General features: G+C 39.6%; 1 protein-coding gene across 2 annotated transcripts in view; it reads left to right on the forward strand.

Moving 5' to 3' along the window:
- USH2A (usherin) overlaps positions 1–14,914 on the forward strand; it is a gene marked incomplete at both ends in the record, with an annotated part of 700,457 nt that overhangs the window by 311,959 nt on the left and 373,584 nt on the right. For both annotated transcript variants that reach the window (XM_080825193.1, XM_080825194.1), the window contains 2 exons: positions 9,463–9,576; positions 11,488–11,649. In XM_080825193.1, the coding sequence (XP_080681319.1) occupies positions 9,463–9,576; positions 11,488–11,649 (276 nt within the window). The remainder of the gene's footprint in view (positions 1–9,462; positions 9,577–11,487; positions 11,650–14,914) is intronic.

Raw genomic sequence — 14,914 nt, forward strand, 5'->3', positions numbered from 1 at the left:
AGATGCAGCTTTCTGCTACCACCTCTGTAGTTAATGAAATGTTAATATTGTTATATCCTGCTGAGTTGAGTATTGAACTAGTGGTTCTTACTAAAGTCTCATCAGTGCTATAGTTCTCTAATTTTAGGAAATATTATGCAGAATTATCACAAGTTAAACATATATGTGGAATTTAGTATACATATTCTCAATGAAAAAAACATCGGTAGGGTAAATAGAATTTAAAAATTAGTTCCCAAACTTATACTTCCTAATGGAACTCAAGTGCTATAATTTGCAATTAAAAATATTGGAAGCCTATATTGCTATAATGCTGATAATTACACAGAGCAGAAAATATTCATTTATCAGAAACAACAGCATTTATCTACTCTGTTCTAGGCTAACACTAACTAGTTCCTACCTTTACGATCTGCTTTTATTGTTTCTTTCCTAATATTTTTTAATTGTGGTAAAATACACATAATAAGCAATCTGCTTTCACACCATAAAAATATGGTTTCCGAGGTAGAATATTTTATTTTTTAAAAAATCAGAGTTTTATGGGAAAAGATAATAGAAATGAGTTTCCATTTTTATTTCATTGCACTGAAGGAATCCAAATAACAGTGACATAGACAAGATTAAGTTTTTTCTTTTTTCTGGTAATAGGTGTTCATAGTTAGTCAGTGTAGGGGTGGGATGTTGACAGTGCCGGGGACCCATACACTTCCATCTTTCTGCTATACCATCCTAGGGAGGGGACTACTGCCTCATGGTCCAAGATGGCTGCATGAGCTTCAACAGTCCAGTCTGGTTTCCATCCAGCAGGAAGCAGGGATGGTTGAGAAAGGATATGCACATTCACTTCAAAGACATACTTCAGAAGTTATTCCTACACTTCTATACACTTATGTGTACACTAGGTATATCATGTGACTATGAACTTAAGTCTGTGAATTTAAAGTCTGTGAACTAAGTTCATAGTCCCATGGCTAGAGTTAGCTGCTGAGAAACTCCTTATTCAAAATGGCCACTTGTCCAGCTATCATTGTATTGTACTGTGAAAGAGAAGGAAAATCTATCATAGGAAGGTCCTTAGTGGTCTCTGCCACAACAAACTTCAGAAGTAAATTTTCAAAATTCATTTTGATGGTATTATTAAAAGATGAATTTTGAGGAAGGCTTTGCCATTTTTATAGTACCTCATAAATTAATATTCCATGTTTATAGTTTATTACAAACTATTTCTTTAAATGTAAATCTTGAAAGAAATGGTCTGCAAAAATTCACAGGACAAAAATATGGCCTATGACATAAATAGTAAAAATAGAAATGATGTAATGTTCCTGCTTAGCTAATGTAGAAGAATTTCATTAGGTAATGCAGTGTTGATGAGTTAATAGCTTTGTCTAACTCTGCTGAATACATAATGTGCCTGAACTACTTGTACATTGTGAAATCTCCAGATAGGCCTTTTTATAAGTTATTCATTTTCTTTTATGCGGTAAGAATCTGCAGAGCAGGGTGCGGATTTCTTTTTGGTAACATGTTGTACCGTGGTTAAAAATGATGGCGACGTATAAATTTTGCTGCATAGTGATAATCAACTAGGCACGTTTATAATACTATAGCAGTTGATAGAAATACTTCAAGGTTGCCAGTCAGATTTGGTAAAGAAAGAAAATAGTCATCCCCAATTATTCTGTTTTCTAACTTCGGACCATTTTATATGTGTATTGCAGTTGGAACTAATAAAAAACTTTATATGTGTGTATAAATATTATATATATAGTATATTATATGTGTATATATATGTGTGTGTGTGTGTGTGTGTGTATATATGTATATATATGTATCTCCATGGCCAGCGTTGTACTCAAAAAGCACCTGAGTACACACTTGCACTTATACAGGATTTTTTATGAATCAGTTGTTTTTATTTTTATTTTTTATTTTTTTTTAAGATTTTATTTATTTATTTGTCAGAGAGAGAGTACACACAAGCAGGCAGAGAGGCAGGCAGAGGCAGCGAGAGAAGCAGGCTCCCTGCTGAGCAAGGAGCCCGATGTGGGACTCGATCCCAGGACCCTGGGATCATGACCTGAGCCGAAGGCAGTGGCTTAACCAACTGAGCCACCCAGGCGTCCTGAATCAGTTGTTTTTAAAAGGGAATATTATGGACATACACACTTGTTCATTTTGGAGGATAAGTGTGCTACTTTCTGTTTAAACCCAGTAGGATTTACTAATAAATTTGAACCTTTTAACGAATTTTAGGGTGTGATCTTAAATAATTTGCTATCAAAAAGTATGCTATTCTTTTTTAGGGACATTATTTCAATCCATCTTTTTTCTTCTCGTAGAACGAGGGTTTAGGTTGAATAGCAAGAACCATAATCTTGGAGACAGAAGACTAGTAGGTTCTCAGCTCTGCTGTTAGACCTGAGCAATACCTTCTAAAGTCAGCCCTATAGCAGACCCATCTGTACAACGGGATGATAGTATGGGAGGCCCTCTGCGGGGGACCTGGGACTCCCATCATAAGGGATGACTTTCATTTTTCTTTTCTTTTCCCACTGTCTCCCCACTTAATTGAGTCCAGTAACTTCTCGGAGAGTCCTAATGATTCCAGCGTCGGCCCCTGAGGTTAGATGAAGAGTTAACGTGAGTGGATGGCTTCAAACCTATTGCAGAATTAGAATGAAAATGACAGAAACTATAGTTCTTACTGCAAAGGCATTGATTAAAAATTTGAGGTTAGATGTAAGCCTGCTGAGAGAATCTTAAATGGGTAACAATTTGAGGTCAATTAAAATCCCTGTTTAAGCCTTTCTCAAAGACTGGGATAAGACCCTATGTCTCATAAAGAAAATAAAAGAATAAAATTTTTTTCCTCTTTGTAAGCATCAGAATCTGTTTAGTTTTTTGATCCAAGGTATATGACTTTCTGTAATCCTGACTAGAAGTTTTAAACAAGATCGGAAAGACCCTTTGAAAAAAAAAATTAAATGCAGAAAATTAGTGTCTGAGTTTTCAAAGGATTACCGTAGGTTTAGGGTAACGGTGTTTACTGTTCCACTTTTTGGTTAAAGTGAAAACTGTCTTTCATTTTATAAGTACTAGAGATCCTTATTCTCATTTACAATATTACTGAAAAACGCAACAATAACAAATTGCCACCTTCCTAGGCTGTTCAGAACCAAAGGAGAAGCATCCTGGGTGTGTTTCCAGATCTCTGTTAGACCATTAAATTTTCATCCATATTTAACAAATGTCATTATTCAGTTTCATGGGGTCACTGTGTCAAAATGTCTGTGTTAGAACTTTAATTTATTTTCAGAGGTTCCTTTAAGTGGGCAGAAAGCATGGCATGTTGGATTGATTTACTCTCTTTAATCCATCCACTGGGTTGGTTTGCAGCTCAAAACTTATTCTGGGATGTAAACTTAAAGCATTAGAATTTATCGGCACCGCCGAATCTGACACCGGAAAAGTCTCGCTCTCTTCTGCTTTCTGTCCTCTGGCTGGTTTTCTCCGAAGAGGTGGCTTCTTCCATTATGTCTCCAGGTAGCCAGAGCAGCCCTGCCTGTGTGGTATCCCTTACCAGATGGCCCTCTTAATAAATGCCTGTCCCTTGCCCACCCTCACTTTCTTGATCCAAATGTGAAATGCCAGCAAATAAATAAGAGCATTGTACTCTGATGAGTTCCCTTGAGATGGAGACAAGCCCTGGGGAGAAGAAGCTAGAAACAGCTTTTCTGTTTGCTGGACTGCTCCTAATTACTGGCTAGTAGGTAGAAGAAACTGTTTAGATAATACAGAATTTAAAGGGAAAGAGAGGGAGGGAGGGAGGGAAGAAAGGGGCCGGAGAGAGTCAGAGAAAGAGGGAGTGTGCATATTATTCCAAATGCCTTTGCTAACAGGAAAATACTCCTGGATTGTTCAAGTCCATCTGAAATAGCGGGCGTGATCTTTGCGAGGGGACCCCAGACTCTGGTCTCAGGGTAGGCAATTGCTGTGTGCAGAGCTCACTGTCAGACGAAAAGTGCAGCAGAAATGAGTGGCTAATGAGAGGAGAGCGGCCAGTCCTTTAATTGAATTAAAAGCTGGGTGACATCAATGCAGACACCTGTCCAATTACAGACAGGCCAAGGTGTTTACCATTGCTGTACAAGCGATTCGAAGATGACAGAAATCTTTCCGCCCACAGATTAACATAATGAAGGAGAACAGATTACAGTGGATGCCGGCCAAACACCTAGGTTGGCAGCTGGGGGTGGGCTGGGGGAGGGAGGAGGAGCCTGTTCAAGTATGTAAATAGAAACGGTTTTTTTTTTTCCTTCTCCAAAATGTGTGTGGCTTTCAAAAGAATGCCATTTTGCTTTGTGTCTCGGGCTTGGTTTCCGGGCAGAGCATTTGTACTTGTCTGCGTTTAGTCGGAAGAGTTAATCATAAAATTCCAACGTCACAGCTGACTCTTCTGTTGCCTTCCTGCCTCTCGGCACTCAGAGTTCTATTAGAGGCTCAAAAGCTCGCACCGCTGGTGTCAGCTCCACAACGATTTTCTCTTAGGTCATCGGGCTGCCTCCAATTGCTAATATTTCTCTTTGGCTCCTTTGAAACTTGAGGCTAGAGCAAAGGAAAGAACGTGCTGGAAATCATCCTCATTGGTCAAAAGAAACAATGTCTGTCACTTTGCCAACTCACTGGAAAGTGTAGAATGGGAATGGGGGGGGGAGGGTCCCTTCTAGTGGGGGAGATGGCCCAGCGGCACTAAGCAGTAGGAAAAGTCTTCGTTTTTTGGTCAGGCATCAAGTGGCAGCTTTGGTAAACCGTGGAAGAGCTGCTGGAAAATGGGACCAGTCAAGAAGGAGAGGGACATGTCCTTGGCGCTCAAGGAGTTCCCTAAATCATTTTGAGGGACTTTACAATTTCAGGGTTCTCCAGGACCAAGGTGCTCTTGCCCTCTGCTAGGTGGAAATCCTCAGAGCACAGAGTTTGGAGTCACCAGGACTCTGGAACTTTCTTCTCTGATGTGCTTTATTCCCGGAAATGAAGTCCCTGTGCCTGCTCCTTCAGCTGGGGCTTTCTGCACGCACCAAGGCCCACAGGACTACAATTCAAAGGGAATATACTTACTTTACTTCAAACTCCCTTGGTGTGGCATGTCAGGATTTCTCAATGTTAAGCATTAATGTAAAATGCATTATCGCTTAGCAGTGAGAGTTCTGGTCCTGCTGGTGCCAATGATTTTAATCTGGTTACCAACACTCCTGTGTTTCTTGGGATACTAACACTTTTAAGACATCAATAATGCTTACTTTATGCTTATTGAATGTTTTTTTCAGCTCATCCTCTTCCATTATCAAAAGGGATTGGCAGGTTTCCTGACATGGTTGGGACCATTTTCTGATTTCACAGAGTTTTGTGGCTGAAAGGGAATTTGAGAGGTCATCTGGCTGGTCTGGAGTTAGGGACGGTTTTAAATTCAAAGGGAAAAAAGGCTCCTTTGTGATATCTCTCAAAGAAAGAGACTCATATCCCAGCCAATCTTAACATTTCTCACTGTCGGGATATCCTTCTTTATTTTAAATACCCCAGGTGTCATAAAAGGAGATCACCCCACTTTCTCTTATTGGGTTTTCTTTTTTTTAATTTTTTAAAAGATTTTATTTGTTTATTGGACAGAGAGATACATAGCGAGAGACGGAACACAAGCTGGAGGAGTGGGAGAGGGAGAATTAGGCTTCCTGCCCAGCAGGGAGCCCAATGCAGGACTTGATCCTAGGACCCTGGGATCATGACTTGAGCCAAAGGCAGACCCTTAACCAACTGACCTACCTGGACATCCTCTCTTACTGGGTTTTCTACAGACACAGAATATATGCTGTATTTTTCTGCCTAGGACTCCTTTGAAATATGTCCCACTATATATTTTTCAGTATTATTTTTAATATAATGCTGAAATGTACTTTCAATGATTATCCTGCTTTCTCTTTGTCTTTAATTAAATCTAGATCTCCTATCACATTGGACTAGGAAGTCCAGATCTTACAAATGCCCTTGTCCAATTGTCACATACACAAGAATTCTGCTTTATGTATTAACGTACGTATTACTGTTATCATTAGGAGCCTTTGAGCTCTAACATTTTCTTAAAAACCTTGTAAAGATCATATGTATTCTGTAGCACCTTTCCCAGAAGCATAGAGAAAAAGAAATGGGAATACTTTTAGATGATGATATATTGTCATAGTAGTACTACCATTTTTTTTTTTTTCTGGAGAGTATATAATCTAAGTAAGACTCTGACTCTTCAAATGTGGCCATTTGGCCAGTCACTCAATGATCTCTATGGATATATGTCTCCAAGAAAACTATCTTAATTAATATTAGGGAGAATATACTTACTCTCTTTCTTTGGTGACAGCAGAACTTCTCATAACCATCAACTTTAATCCATCCTCATAAACACTCCGTATTGAGAAACAAGATGTAAACCACATGTCCCAAGCAAAAATATGACTTTGTTCTGAATTGGGGAAGGTGGTTTGGTTAACCAGCCCCCTCCCAACCACTCACTGTAATCTGACAAGAGGGGAGAAAGTGCTGAATCTTTGGCACCTGGGTGGCTCAGTTTGTTAAGCGTCTGGCTTCTGCTCAGGTCTTGATCCCAGGAGATTGGGATGGAGCCTCCATAAGGCTCCCTGCTCAGCAAGGAGGCTGCTTCTCCCTCTGCCCCTGCCCTCAGCTAGTGCTGACAAATACCAGATATTTTTGAAGGATAAAATGGCTAGAACGTATCTCATAAGGTTACCTTAGTTTTGAGTCTGGACTTTTGGGATTATGGTGAAACATTAAGAAATGGGAAAACAAAGCATATGAAATAGTTGAGGCTGTTAGGTCTGGATCAGAGCATATTGAGAATGAAATGCTAGTGAGACATCCAGATGGGGTATATGAGCTGCAGGTAGAGATGCAGAACCAGAGCTGGGGAGAGATGTGAAGTCCGTAGACGCAAATGAGAGATGGGGCTTGAAGAGTTCACAGTGGCAAGTGTTTAGAAACAGAAAGAAGCCTGAAGATACTACCTTGTAGAACAAGAGCTATTTAAAGGACTCCAATGGGAAGAGAGCTAATCAGGTCAAGGAAAGAAAGTAGCTCTCAAGAGCTAAGGAAAACAACTGGGGAAATTCAGTGGCACAGAGAGAGCTGAGGGAGTCAAAGCCCAGTAAGTGGAGAGAAGATAAGGATTTGAGGAAGGGTTACTTGATCTGATATTTGGAGATTACTAGTTATCTTTCAAAGATAGAAATCAGGATTTAGTGGCACGGTGTGGGCAGGAAACTGGGTTGTAGTAGTAACGGCTTGGACTGACACAGCCTCTGCTAGATCTCTCTCTTTACACAGCTCTGTGTCAAGCACTTTCCACCCCTAAACTCACTTAATCTTGTTAGTAATTCTATGAGCTAAGTTCTCTACTGCCCCCAACTCACAGATGAGAGTTGAGACCTCTCCTTCAAGGTAGGTATTGTTTTATCTGTTTACAGTTAAGAAAACTGAGGCACAGAGATCTGAACAACTTGTCCAAGCCCACACAACAAATCAGTAGCAGAACTCGTGTTTGGACCCAGGCAAACACGGGTCTATCCTCTTGACCACTTCACCACCGCATGATGAGATGCGTAAGTGGCAATGCGTGCCTTCTTTTAAGACATCTAGTGGAAGGAGAAAGAACTTCTTAACCCACTGAGCCACCCAGGCACCCGGAGAAAGAACTTCTTAAAGCAAATTTGGAATGTGGGTCATGGTCTGGGAAGTTCAAGAAGAAGTAACAGTCCCTGTGGCAGGAACAAAGGAGAGGAGAAGGTTAGGATGTGAGGCTGGTTCCAGATTAGAGGGAGCTGAATTTGGCATGAGGGAGTCATGTGTGTGTGTGTGTATTAGGTCACTGGCTCAGTGTCTTCTTTGGCTAAGTGTTAAGGTGATGGTGCCAAGTGCAGCAGAGAGGGCTCGGGGGTCCAGAGCAGTGCTTGAGGAGCTGCTGGAATGAACACTCGGCAGCCAAGCCATCAGTGGGGACTGACACATGGGAAGTGCCCAAGTAGACAATAGCTCTGGTTTTTGTGTCAACCTGCCCTTTGCTCATTTGATTTTTTAAAAAATTTCTATTAGGGAGAGGGAATAGGAAAACATATATGTTAAATTTTATGTTTGAAGGATGTAGGCTGTTACCAGTGTCGGCATATTTAAATAATAATACATTCTCTAGGCTACTGAAGGTTTACAAAATACAGGGATACCATAACTGAGACCATTTTTTTTTTTTTAAGAGTGTTGACAATCGGGGCACCTGGATGGCTCAGCCCTTGAGCAAGCCTCTGTCTTCGGCTTGGGTTGTGATCCCAGGGTCCTGGGGTCAAGCCCTGCATCAGGTTCCCTGCTCAGCGGGAGGCCTGCTTCTCCCTCTCCCACTCCCCCTGCTTGTGTTTGCTCTCTCGCTGTGTCTCTCTCTGTCAAATAAATAAATAAAATCTTTTAAAAAAAAGAGTGTTGACAATCTATGTGGTTAGGACTAAAGGCAACTGAAAAATGTCCACAGTAAAAAACAATGGTGAACAAATATACAAATTATATTTTTGATACTTCTTTAATTCCTGGGATCAAGTAAATAAAGAGCTCCTGCCTTGATTATGAACATTAGTAAACAAAATGTGCTTTCATTTCTACAGGTACTTTTAATTGCTGAACAAATCTTAGATATTCACCACCAAGCCAGGTTAATTTGACACCTCCATGTGTACCACTTCTGTTTAAGACAGGTGTCTTAATTAAATAAACTAATAATTTTGCAAGGAGAAGCACAAAAGCATAATTATCTAATTTGCTAATTGTTCAACTATGTTGATTTGCATATTTGTTAGTTGTAACATGAACAAATAGTTTGTATATGTGTATCCTACCGTTAAAGTAATGAAGCCACTCTTGGGATTAGCATTTCCTAAAGTGTGTTAATAGATGCTATGTAAAAAGGACTCTCGTTGAATAAGGTTGAAAAATGCTAGGTTAGAGAAAATTGAATAGTTTTATTCTGCAGGAGGTCTAGAATCCTAGAATAGGATAATATGCATCTTAACTATCAGATACACGGTGCTCTGCTTCATGAACTATGTATGGAAACCCATCTTTGCAGGGGAACATCTCAGGGCACTAATGTTCTGAGGCGCACATTTGGGAAAATGCTGTTTCAAGTTGTTTTAACAATAAGTTGGTCTCAATTCTTTTTTGCTAGTCACTCTGTTCTGTAATCAGCACACAGGCAGGAAAATGAATTAAAGGGGCATTTTTGTTTGTTTGTTTCTGTGTCTCTACATCTCTCTCTCTCTCATACACACACACACACACACACACACACACACAGCTCTTTATAGCTGCTTACAGTAAACATGCAAACCTCCTTTTTCCCCCCTTTTATTATAGGCATAGTGACAGGCTTGCTACCCTTCAAAAACTATGCAGTAACCCTAACTGCTTGCACTTTGGCTGGCTGTACCGAGAGCTCACAGGCATTGAACATCTCTACTCCACAAGAAGGTAAAGTAATTTCAAAGGTCTTGACTTCCACATTTCAGTTATGAATAATAAAATAGGAGAAGAGCTAAATGCTGCAAGGCCATTTGCTGGAAAACCCCAACCTAATTTGATGACAAAGTGCATTGCCAGGCCATAATTGCTCCATTTTTTGGGGGGGTGCGAAAATGAATCAAACTCCATACCCTTTAATGACATGCATCTTTAATAGCTGTAATGCAGATTAATGGGCTTTTTAATTGCTGTTACATTGTTCATGCAAGAGCCTTGTCATTAATATGAAGCATCTGAAAGATTAATGAAAGCTTCCTCATTTTACTATGGCTCAGAAGTAAATCTAGAGACAGTCTGACTAAAAAGAATTGATTGTACGGCACAGTATGAAATTGAGAATCAAACGGTTGATTTCCATGGTCTCTTTGAACTGCTAAACACCAGCACAGGCAACAATTACTTCAGTATGATGGAGCCTCGAAATGCTGGTTGAGGCATTATTAATCACTGCTCCGTTCCTTCTGACTGAAGTCTCACTTTTGTTGTACTTGGAACTTACAAACTGTTGGCATAAATTAATGTTTCAGCAAGCATACGTTAGGAAGGCAGTGAGAAAGAGAAAATATTTTAGCACTCCAAAGTGAAAGCTTTGCTCAAGCATCAGAACGCATCACTTCAAGAAATAACAGCCCTCCCAACATTGGAAGCATTGTTACTTCATATTTCTCTCTCCTGGATGAGAGGAATTACACATCGCTTCTACTCTCTAGTTGTCAAGTTATTTAGGAGATTGGAAAGCTTGATCCTCTGGGGAAGAGTCAGCCAGTCTCTCTCCCTCAGCATCCGTCTGCCCTCCTTCCTGACTCCCTCTTTTCCCCTTCCCTCTTGCAAATCCTTTAGCAAGTACCCGGTCACACAGATGAACCAAGATAGAGGGGTCTGTGAAATCCTTCATGTGACCTTGCCCCGACGAGAGCCTCCTCACCTGGACTACGCCATCAGTGACCTGTCATCCGTGTTTTCCCAGGGTTCTCTTAGTCAAGTCTCTGGAGAGTCAAGCCTGTTTCTCTTACTGGGGCATTGCTTCTGCTGGGCCCCATGATCCATATGATGGTCCTCTCCTTTTTCAAATGCTTCCACCAGCCTTAGTGTGGGACGAGCATCCTTATTTTCTGGATGTCCCCTACCCCTTCTGTCCAGGTTTTGCCTAAAACCCTTCGAACCTACTTCACAGCTGTATCCCAGAGGGATTCCTAATGGCCCAGTTCACCATTCCCTCTTCATTAATTAAGGAATTCCCAACTTCCAGCTTTTTCTTAAAGTTACAGCCAATGTACCAAATCAAAGATGTATTTAGGGTCAATATTTTAAACTTTAAGTTCCTGTGAATCCAATTTATTCACCATTACAGAAAATAAACAGAACCTTATTTGAGAAAAACAAACTTACAATGTCGTTTTCATCTATAATTAACTCAATTGATTCCATACTTGCAGGTTAATTCTACAGAAACACATAAGTTTTTTCATATCTGTCATGAATCACCCTCCCCAGCATTGCCCACCTTAGATCAAAAGCTCCTCAAGGGTAGGGACTCCTTCTGTTCAATTTGCTTTAATAGGCACAGCCCCAAATAGAGATTACGGGTTAATAATACTCCTAATGAAGTAATGCAAGCATCAGTCAAGTGAACTAGGGTAATACTCCCCATCCATCATTAGTGCAAATTCTCATAAATTCAGGACAGTTATTTAGTACTGTTCCTAAAGCAATTACTGACAAGTTGCCCACGAATCAGAAATATTTCTATGCATGGAATATCAGGTTTATTTCATGATTTATTGGTTTAGGTCTGAAAAATTTGAATTAGAAAAGTAAACTAAAATTAGACTCTATGAATCTTTTTTTTTTCCCCCACAGCCCCACAGGAAGTTCAGCCACCAGTCGCCAAATCTCTTCCCAATTCTTTGTTACTATCCTGGGATCCACCCAAAAAAGCAAATGGTATTATAACTCAGTACTCTTTATATATGGATGGGATGCTAGTCTATTCGGGCAGTGAAGAGAACTACACGGCCACAGGTAAGACTCCTATAGGTATTGATAAATAGTTCTCGTCTATGTTAGACTATGTATATTTCAGATAGATGTAGTCTGAAATTGTCTGAAAGTGTGGTCTTTAAAATTGGGGTCCTTATTCTGTCTCCTGTCATTTGGTCCCCTTGAGTGGTCCCTAATCCCACTCACCATGCCCGGTTGAGACAATGTCATATCAAACAAATTCTACTGTTGCATGAGTTAACTACTTTCACATCTTCATGAATGCAGGGTAATATTAAGACTCAAATGTGTGATTCAGTGTCATATGAATTTTGGGCCATTTGAGAAGAAACATAGTGTATATGCTGAAATCACATTATAACGTGTGATGACACTCGAGTAAAATGAAGTAAATTGCTGAAAACCTCGTAAAATGCAAGACGCCTATTTTACGTCTTGTTGCCTGGTATCTGAATCATGCTTATATTTGTGTAGTAATTTTAGTGGCTAATATTGTGTAACATTTTATATACTATATGTGACTATCTGGTAAGGCATCATGAGTCAAATATTGACTGAGGAAAAACTGAGGCCTAGAGATACGATGTTCTTCATGAAAGGTCACAACCAGGGAGAGACAGAGACAGGATTCATTATTTATTCAGTCCTCCACACTAATGCCAGCTGCTAAGGTTGTAATAGAGAATCAGTGACGCGCTGGCCCTCCTCTGTTGGAGCTCGTGGCTTCAGGAGGACACACATAGATGTGGGGATGAGGTCTTTGTGGACAGAGCTATGGCATTTACCCCGTGGCATCCTCAGGGTTTACCTTTTTTTGGGTCCTCTCTAGACTGAGAACCTTCGAGAGACATGATCTATTATTAAAAAAAAAATAAAAGAGCTATTACTTTAATATTTTGTTCCTTGAAGTTGGATAGAGTTCTATAATACATGCTCTAGGAGGTAAGTGTGACTATTACCCCCAGGTTACAAATGAGGAAACCGAGGCAGAGAAAGATTAGGGAACATCTGCAAAGTTACACAGCCCACGAGTGGGATTTTGATACCAATTCAAACATTCTAGCTGTGATGGAAAGCATGTGGTCTTAAAACAAGTTACTTTCCTTCTGAGACTTAGTTTCTGAATTTGTAAAATGGCAACAACTATGGTTTTCAAGATTTTAAAGAGAACTAGAGCTATAAATAAAACACCTAATATGTTCTTAGCACTTAGTAAAGAGAATTCTCTTAATTCTTATAGAATGCAGAGTTCATGTTTTAAGCTTTAAAAATGGACTAATCTTACCCAAACAATATCTGAAGGCATTATTTTAATTAAATATTACAGACCAAAGAAATTACTTCAAAAAAATGAAAATGTTTTATGGAATGAACTATACACTTGAATTAATAATTAATACAAAACACTTCTGTAGGACCAAAAAATGTCATCATGCATAATAGGAAAACACATCTTTTAGGCCCAGTACAGACATTTCCTTTGAGAAGCCTTCTCTGATTCCCAAGTAAGAGTTGATCTAATGAAGATACGCTCTTTGGGAACCTGTGTGCACCCTCTTTTTTTTGGGTGTTATCTTTGAATAAGGGTACTTATTTACTTGTCAGTTTGTCCTTCTGAACCCCAAGCTTCAAAGACATGACTGTAGTGTCTGGTTCATTACTATATCTCTAGGATTTATCACAGACTGGGTATAGACAGTGTTGAATAAATGAATGAATGAAGTCGGGTGATTGCTGGGAACAGAAAAAGAAGCTAGCAAAGGGGAAATTCTGGAGGGTAGGAGTATGGTGGGAAAGAAAAAGTGACAGAGAAAAGGAAAAAGAAAAGTAGAAAAAGAAACTAAGATCCCTTCCATGGGTAGACATGAGTGCTAGCCCAGTCCATAGGGAAGTTGTGCGGCTGATGGCAGGTCTCAAAATGTAAATCTTGACTGTTTCCAAATTTTGTGCAGAAGGCTGTATGTGGTGACACTGTGCACAGTCAGAAGAGCAGTATGGGGAAGACAGGAGCCCAGAATTCACATTGATTTCCAATACTACTTCCAAAATGCTACGAATTCTGTATTTTGTTTGACTGAAGCATCAACAGAACCATATGACTGATGTCTACAATGAAAAATCTTGACAAACGTTAACATAGTGGATTAGTACAATAGATGCCCCCAAATATAATACAATGTAAAGAAAGATATTTTTGTAGTGTCCACAACCATCTTCTCGAGCCACAGAGATAATAGATTCTTTAATGGTTTTCATTTTAATGTAGATTTTTAAAGATTAAATCTTAGGTATTATTATTATTATTATTATTTTTACTATAGCCTTCTTGGCTTCTAATAAGCAACTGGATTTCTTGCTGTTCTCATCCCCAAATAGCAGAAGATATAAGGCACATTGAGACCTCAACACGAAGGAGAGAAAGGAAGCCAGTAACGTTATGATGGGATTCAAAGTCATGCATGATTGTTCTAACATTAGAGCTAGTAAAACCAAGCCTGGGGAGGTTAAGGAATTCTAACCCATATCAGAGGAACCACTTCAGATCTAAATCTGATTGGCCCCAGAGCCCATGCTTTCATTCTTTCCACATTCTGTTACTCAAATTATTACATATTATCTTATTTTTTTCATAAATAAATCTTCTATATTATTACACATTCCCATAATGTGTAAATGTTTTATGCAAATATGTAAATTATCAACATATTAACATAAACATATCGTGTAAATATGCAAATATTTACACCACATGTGAATGTTACATAATATATAAACATTACATATTTACATAAATAATTATTACAAATGATTACATATGATTGGATTTTTCCTCTGAACAACACTGACAGGGTGACCAAAGCCTGATTGCAAACCCCAGAGCACCCGTGTTGTTCTTTTTTGGGCTGCCGTAACAAAATACCACAGACTGGCTGGCTTAAACAACAGAAATTTATTTCTCACAGTTCTGGAGACTAGAAGTCCAAGATCAAGGTGTTGGCAGGTTTGGTTTCTCTCGAGGCCTCTCTCCTGGGCTAGCAGACAGCTGCCTTCTCACCACGTCCTCCCAAGCTCTTTCTCCTACACGCACAGACCTTTCTTACCTGGTCTCTAGTCCTGTTGGATTAGGGTCCCACCCTTGTGATCTCATTTAACCTTAATCACCTCTTCAAAAGTCCCATTTCCGAATATAGTCACATTGAGAGAGCCTCAAAATAATGAATTTGGGGGAACACAGTTCAGTCCGTAACAGCCCCTAAAGGGAGCGTTTTCTTCTACTATGAGTGTA

The sequence above is a fragment of the Martes martes genome, assembly GCF_963455335.1.
Source record: "Martes martes genome assembly, chromosome: 15".
Classification (NCBI taxonomy): Eukaryota; Metazoa; Chordata; class Mammalia; order Carnivora; family Mustelidae; genus Martes; species Martes martes.